Source organism: Palaemon carinicauda, chromosome 4 (genome assembly GCF_036898095.1).
Source record: "Palaemon carinicauda isolate YSFRI2023 chromosome 4, ASM3689809v2, whole genome shotgun sequence".
Taxonomy (NCBI): Eukaryota; Metazoa; Arthropoda; class Malacostraca; order Decapoda; family Palaemonidae; genus Palaemon; species Palaemon carinicauda.
In genome coordinates, this window is record NC_090728.1 from 108,540,529 (window position 1) to 108,548,746 (window position 8,218).

General features: G+C 41.0%; 1 protein-coding gene across 1 annotated transcript; it reads left to right on the top strand.

Annotated features, from left to right (window-relative positions):
• The first annotated feature begins 7,124 nt into the window (after positions 1-7,124).
• Positions 7,125-7,727, top strand: LOC137639601 (uncharacterized). The gene has a single exon (XM_068371862.1). It carries the CDS (start codon positions 7,125-7,127, stop codon positions 7,725-7,727), a length of 603 nt encoding a protein of 200 aa, XP_068227963.1.
• Positions 7,728-8,218: the final 491 nt, after the last annotated feature.

Here is an 8,218-nt window from a genome sequence, read left to right on the forward strand (position 1 = left end):
ATATCGGAATACCAGGGAATGAGAAAGCAGATGGGCTAGCCAAAAGCACCACACACATAGACAGGGTACAAGTGCACATAGAGCCTGCACTTCAACAAATAAAAAATAAAATACAGCCACAGTTCAAAGAAAATTTGATCAAAGACCTACACAAGTGGATAGAGAATAACTCCCCCTCTGCCACATGGTACAAGTTGGCCACAGATCTACTGCCTCCCCCCATTGACAGACACACCAAGGGAACAGGCTGTATGCATTCACAGACTCACGCTGGGATACAAAGCATGCTGGGAGATTGTAGAAAACAGTGAAAGACCACGTGAACACTGTGACGAGACACCACAACAGGGCCTTCTGCACTACCTGCTAGAGTGTAGGGAGACAGTACAACTGAGGGGTAACGTACAAGCAGACGTTAACTCACAACATGCCATGCAGACTGCAGCCAAACTGGCAAAAACAATCGTTGAGAATATTGAAATCCACAGACAGTTGCTTTCAAACCTACCTCCACCTAGGTAATGTAACCTCGGAATTACTCATTAAAACTCATCTCATCCCCTCACTGTAAGGCCCTATACACATCATCCTCTATATTTTTTCATATCTTTTTCTATTACTAAAATATTCCGCAGGGACACTAGGGAGTAAAGGGTTGGACAACCCCACCTGCAAAATTTCTCTATATTTCAAAGGCCTTACAATCTTTCAAATTACCGCTATGCGTGACATGATGGCCCCCTTCCATTACCACCATCATCCCTCCTCTGTTCATATCTGTTTCTAAAACTAAAAACCTTTTACATTTCCTTTTGTCTAACAACCAACTTTCTGAATTTTTCAGATCACCTACGAGCCGAACAAGGGAAAGGCGTATGCCAACAGGAATTTTTGGCTACAATATCTACCACACAACAATATTCTGCTGTGGAAGCAGAGGAAGGAGGTACAAAGCCTGTTTTTAAAACTAATTATAGCACAGGAAAACATTAAATAAGGAAATGTTGAAAGAGGGAGAGTTATAGAACTTGGTGAAAGAAAACTGGATATCTACAAAACAATGAGTGACAGTGAATATGCTTATTGCTCTGAGTCTGTCTTATATATATATATATATATATATATATATATATATATATATATATATATATATATATATATATATATATATATATATATACTGTATATATACAAAACTTGGGTCTTAGGAGTCAGTTGGAGCACATGCTAGATAATTCTGATATAAACAAGGTAAGAAAAAGTATACACAAAATCTTAGACTAATTTCTTTATAAAAAGATATTACAAAATATTGATCGAAATTGTAAGAGTCAAATCAGCAAGTGATAAGTTTTCGACAGGCTTCATTACGACAAAAAGAGAAATTAACAGACATCATAATAAATGTATACTTAAAGAATGTATTCATTGAAGTTACGGACAAAAAATTATTTGTAGTCATAGTCAACTCCAAAAAGATATTTCATTGTATTGAAAGAGAAAAAATTATAAATTGTATGGTATAAGATGTTGAATATAGAAATAGTACATAGATATAACATCAATAAAAACAAATAGAAATTTCATTAGGAATAACACAAGGATGTAATAGCTCAATAACCTTCTATCCCCTAATAACCTAGCTGCCAGTGTAAAAGTAATCTACAGAATAACTACAGAATATATATCACAGGAGTTATGTCATTTATCTTAGTATCAAAGCCATAAGGCCACATTATCAGCAACCACTCAAGTGGGGAAGTAGTTCTTCAGGACCTACTTTACTTCCCCCAGGCACACACACTCCTCCTCCCCATCACTGGCATGTTCATGGGTTTCTAGATTGGTTCCACCTCTTCCCGTCTTATTACTTTATTTTACTTTAAGGACTGATTTACTTGTCCCATACAGCAGGGAAACCCTACTCTTTACAGGACCTTCACATTAATTTTATCCTATACATTCCAAGGCATTCAGCATTTCCCAGTGCGTATTGCTCGTTTACTGTCAGATCCACATTATCAATGGACTTTAAGAACAAGAAAGAATTCAGTTTTGTCTTGAAAGCCTGAGTATCTTCAGTCTTTTGAATGTCTAGCGGGAGATTATTGTATATTCTCGGGAACACATATCTAAAGGCTCTAGAACTTACATTATACATATATCTAGGTTCGAATAATTTGAAACCATCTATTTTAGTATGAACACGATTTGTTGGCTGCACAATATGTAGCAATTCTTTTGAATGTTTAGGACGTCCAGTTCTGATAACTTGATGGTTTATTGTGGAGACTATACCTTTACTTATTTTGAGCGGGGACTAGTTGTTCCGGGAATGTCTCCCTACAACATACAACAAAGAATCAACAAGGGGGATAAGAGCATTAACACTCAAGGGCACAGCACCCTGGTAGCCTAATAACTTTGGTGATGCAGTTCACAAACCTTCACTCTAATAGAAAAGCCTCATCTGTCCACAGGCCTAAAACTCCATAGAAGAAAAAAATAATTTGATGGCCTACCTTAAATTTGTTACGACTAAAGCCATCTCATTCTTAGGCTCTAATTCAGCTCCTTCATAGCGACACCAGTGAGACGCTGGGTATGAATTTTACTTTATGAATGACAATGGCAATGGACATTCATCTGAGCTGGACACTGTCGGAGAAGGACGTTCTTTAATAGTGCTCCCGTTAAAAAGGAAAATAAACATCTCGGAGAATAACATTGAATCTAGCTAGGGAAAAATCACGTTCTACGATTTTTTTTTATTGGCTGCATGTCGATTAACCAACTGGTATGTCTTTGGATGATAGGATAATTGTGGATGATGGAGTTGTGTGTGAGGATTTAGCATTGTCAAGTAGTGAGTCTGGTAATACGATGCAGCCTTTTAGGAAGTCAAATAAAAAGAGAAAAACAAAGGAAGTTCACAAGGAGTAGAAGCACAAGGAGCTTCAGCCATTATTTCTGAGGAAAACAAAGCTGTTGGTTTGGCTAACAAGAGGAAAAAGGTGAGTGATAGTGAACTTGTATTGCAAAATAGCAATAGTGAAAACCAGGTGAGGTACAATATTAACATGGGAAGGAAGCGATCGTATTTTCCACGTTCAATTGAGATTGATTACAATAACAAACTGCATTGGACATCTAAACTATATAGAAGTCATCCAGAGTTAGAAGTATTGTTCAAGGGAGGTAAATATAGAGAATTTGTTACTGTTAAAGATGAAAAGGCTGTGAATTATTTAACTACTGCTGGGTTTGATGGGATTGTTTTGGAAAAACCTAAGGAAGAAGGAAAATTAACTAAAATATTATTTTTGGTATTCCATTGAGTTTGGATCTTGAATTTATATTAAATAATGAGCGAATTGTATGGCCTAAGCGGAGAGAGGTTAGCCAAGGGGTGATATGTGTCCTAAACCTCAGGCCATAGCGTCGTTTAGAGGTGAAGTTCCGGAGAAGATTTTCGTTTCTTGTATTGGTTATAGTAGGGTATCGGTATTTAATGAGCCTCCCACTATGTGCTTTAAATGTAGTAAATGGGGCCATTTAGCATTCAAGTGCCAAAACAATTATAGGTGTAGGTTCTGCAGCAAGGCTCGTGACTCAAAGGAATGCCTGCAGAAAATTAAGGAAAATGTTAGAATTACTCCAAAGTGTTGCAACTGTGGAGAAGAACATAACGAAAATTCGTGGTTATGCCAGAAAAAAACATTAGTAGGAGTGACCAAAGTAATAGATTCTTCACCGAAGATACCTCAGAATTGTTTAGATTCAAATAACCTTGGAGCTCCAGTGGATAATGTGTGGGAACACAGAAGTAAAGAACACAATGATCCAATAAGCAATCTTTGGTTAGAAACAAATAAGATTAAGATTTTAATTTTAACTATGCAAGATCTGATTGATAAAATAAGCAAAGTTAAAGGCATATCATCTGAGAATAGCCAAGGAGCGACTGCACCTGCTAAAGATATTTGCCATTTGGGCCGCAGTGAGGTTGAGGTTCACTCTGCTGATGTGGTTAGTGAGAGGGAAAATATTTCAATTGATGTTTGTCAAGCAGGGAAAGAGGATTCATTTAGAAAACAGGTTCAGAATGTGACGTTATTATTAGATGTGGTTGTGAAATACATGGAAGAGCCAAATGATGAACTTCGGATTAATGTAATTTTGAAAGCAAAATCTTTTAGGGAACAAATAATAAGTAATAATGTATGTATCTAAACTCAAATGTTTATCATGGAATATAAATACTCTAAGTAAAAGGGAAACTATTATTCATGCACACATGTTATCTTGCAATCCTTATGTAGATGTTTTGCAGGAGGTCGGGGTAAATGGTGCTGGCTTTCAATTACCAGGATATCAAAGTTTTGAATTACAGTACCTGCAAGTCTAGAGTGTAACAAGATGTAAGTAGTCCTGTAAAAAAGTAGTTCGTGCTTGTGCACGAATACCTGCATGCACACAAATCAAGTCAGTCTGAATAAAATTCTCATTTAATAAACGTCGTCATCTTGGACTACCGACAACAAAAAACATTACATGGTGGCAGCGAAAAAGCGAACTTAAATGAACAGTGTTGAAAAAATGTACAGTGAAAACAATGCTGTGTAGGAGAATGACGAGAAGCCGTGAAACTTATGAGTATTTATGCTGTGGGCGCCGCCATCTTGGACGACGGTTAGACATCGATCAAAGAAACAACAGTCAAGTGTGAGCAGAGTGCTACGGTGGCCCATAAGGACGTTTGTGCTGAGAAATAGAACTGAAAATTGTGACAATGGCAGAAGCTTGTGGGGCAGTGCTATATATGGATTGGTCTGCTGCTAACATAAGAGAAATTTCAAGCTTTTCCACCAGCATTGTGACCTTTACTTCAGTGTCAAGGACATCAAGGCAGAAAAGCAGGTGGACTATATACTATTTCTCTCAGGGGAAGAGAGCCTGAAGAAATACAATTCCTGGACCTTTGACATGGAAGAAGGTATGAAGAATGCAGAAATGGTTTGGGAAAAGTTTAAGGCACAACTGGAGAGGACAACCGACTTTCGTATCGCCCACTTATACCTCCCAAAGTTCATGTAGAAAGAGGCAGAGACGATCAACGACTTTCTTACCCGAGGCAGGTTGCAGGCACAAACGTGCAATTTTCGCTACGACAAAGAAACTCAAGAATTACTAATCTAGCAGCCAATCACAGGAACTCGTCACCAAGAGCTACATAAGGACTTATTGGCCAAGAATGAGAAGCTGACGCTAGAGGAAGCTCTGGACATGGGACGTACGCACGAGGCATCACTCACTGACATGCGCCAGCTAGCGGAGGTGTTGGACCAGAAGAGTCAGTCAGTAAGTGCTGTGAAACTCGCCCGAAACTCGCAATGTCGTAGCTGTGGGGGAACTCATGAATACAAGAAGTGCCCGGCCTGGGGTACTATGTGTTCTGAGTGTGGAGGAACAACCACTGGGCAAAGGTGTGCTATACAAAAAAAATGGTAGTCAGCAAACAAGTGGCAGAACAGTGGAGCCAACCACGACTGGTCCAAGCCTCAAGAGTGGAAAATGTCGAACCGTAAGGGTACAAACAAACAAACACAAGAGAAACAGTTCGGTGGCATCCATGCCATGTCACAAGATGACAACTACCCTATGTACGAGGAATTTGAGCAACTATCGTTTGACGCTGTCACAAACAGCTGTCAGAAGTCAGACTCTTGTTGTGAGGCATTCGCGGAGTTGGACATCATCCTACCCAATCAGCCCGGAACTCACCTTTTGAACGTACAGATTGACACAGGTGTAAAATGTAATCCCCTCCCACTGCGAATATTCCAAAAGATGTTCCCTGATAGAATCGACAACCGAGAACTACCACGACCAGGTGTGACCAACCGAGTTTCAACATAACTCACGGCATACAACGGTTCCAAGATACAGCAGTTTGGGACTGTAAAAGTCTGTTGTTTCTATAAAAGGAATGGTTGGCAGGACACAAGCTTCTTCGTCGTTGAAACCATGAGGCCAGCAATATTCGGGTTGCCAAGCCTGAGAAAGATGAAGCTCGTCACCTTGCACTGTGCGATCACCACAGAAGCGACATCGCCAATCAACTCGACCAAGGACCTCATGAACAAGTACCTGGATCAATTCGACAGGGTTGGTAACTTCCCAGGCACACACCACATCTTGCTAAAACCCAACGCACAGCCCGTCATACACGCGTAATGCAAGTATCCCATCAATATCAAGGATGAAATCAAGAAGGAGCTTGACGAGATGACCAAACAGGGCATCATACGGAAGATCAAGGAGCCCGTGGACTGGGTGAACATCCTGGCCTACGCACGTAAAAGCAATGTAAAATTACGGCTTTGCCTGGATCCCAAGGACCTCAACAAGGCCATCAAAAGATGTCACTATAAGATGCCAACAATGGAGGAGCTGACACACAAATTCGCTGGCTCTAAACACTTCTCAAAACTGGATGTAAAAAATGGACATTGGTCGGTGAAACTCAACCCTGAATCGCAGCTGTTCACGACCTTCAACTCTCCCTATGGTCGGTACTGCTTCTAATGCATACCTTTCGGCCTGGTGATGTCCCAAGATGTCTGCTAGCAAAAAAATGGATCAGATCCTGGAGCTCTGCCCAGGTACTCTAGGGATCGCTGATGATGTTTCTGTGTTTGGTAAGACCAAAGAAGAGCACGATAAGAACTTACATAACCTTATGTGTGTCACTAAAGAAAAAGGATTTATCTTCAATAGTGCTAAGTGCAAAATCTACCAAAACCAAATCCCCTTCTTTGGTGCTGCGTACGACAAGGAGGGAGTACACCCCGACCCGTCCAAAGTAGAAGACATCAAGGCTCTTATCAGTCCAACCAACGTGACAGAGCTACAAGAGCTGCTAAGGATTATCATGTATATGGTGCCTTTCATCCCGAGGCTGTCGGACCTGACAGTTCCGATGAGAGAGCTACTCAAAAAGGACTCAGAGTTCGACTGATCACCAAGTCACGAGAGCGCACTACGCAAAATCAAAGAACTGATCTGCGCCGAGGTCACGTTGACTTACTTCAACCTAAGAAACGAAACAGTAATCCAAGTCGATGCATCGACAACAGAACTTGGTGCTACAGATACAAGGTATACTAACATTGAACGTGAACTGTTGGCAGTTGTCTTCAGGTGTGAACGTTTCCACACCTCTATATGGCAACTACTTTGTGGTTGAGAGTGACCATAAGCAGCTGGAAATGACCAGCCTCAAGAACCTCACCGCCATGCCGCCGAGACTGCAGAGGAGGCTTCTGTGTCTTCAAGGATACGACATGAACATCCGTTACCGGCTAGGACGAGTGATGATCCTGGCGGATAGTCTTTCGAGACTGCCCTATCAAAAACGCAACACAACGATTGATCTTGATCCCAAACTACATCTCGTCCAATTTTCAGGGAGCAAGCCATTCCAGCTGCCCACTGAGACCAACGCAGACCCAATACTTTCACAACTGAGGGACCAGATCCTGAGAGGATGGCCCAAGACACAAAGAGAAGTCACGAGTCAGCTCCGGCCCTATTGGTCCTACCGAGATGAACTGAGTATTGTGAATGGCATCATTCTCAAAAGTGAGCGAGTGTTAATTCGAAGAAGCATGAGGGGTGAGATCTTACAGAAGATCCACAAGGGACAACAAGGAAACAAAAAATGAAAGCTTCTCGTAAAAAGGTGTGATTTTTTGGCCTGGGATCAATAACAATAGTGGTGAACTTGTACTAGGATGTCCGACATGCCAGGAGAACCAGAGAAGTCAAGGACCAGAGACACTACAACCTCATGAGATCCCAACTCGTCCCTGACAAGTCATTGCTACGGACCTCTTCCACTTCAACGGTCAGGAAAATCTGCTCGTGGTGGACTATTAATCCAAGTTCCCCTTTGTGCAACGAATCCCCCTCGGGAAGTATTCCAGCCAGTCGATCGTGAATATCACCAAATAGCTATTTGGCGAGCGAGTACGAAAATGTGTTGTGAGTGATTGTAATATTCCTGCTTAATTTCTATTTTAGTTATTCTCTGTAAAGATGCATGCAGAAAAAGGAAATGAAAAGAGGAGTTCTTGAAGAGAGATGTATTCTCTAGTACACGTTGGCAGACACTGACTTTATTTCAAATTCAACTGCCCAACGGCTGGAGTCATGA

What these genes read in the sequence shown, in the direction of transcription:
- LOC137639601 (XM_068371862.1), top strand. Translation starts at nt 7,125, where the DNA reads ATGCATCGACAACAGAACTTGGTGCTACAGATACAAGGTATACTAACA.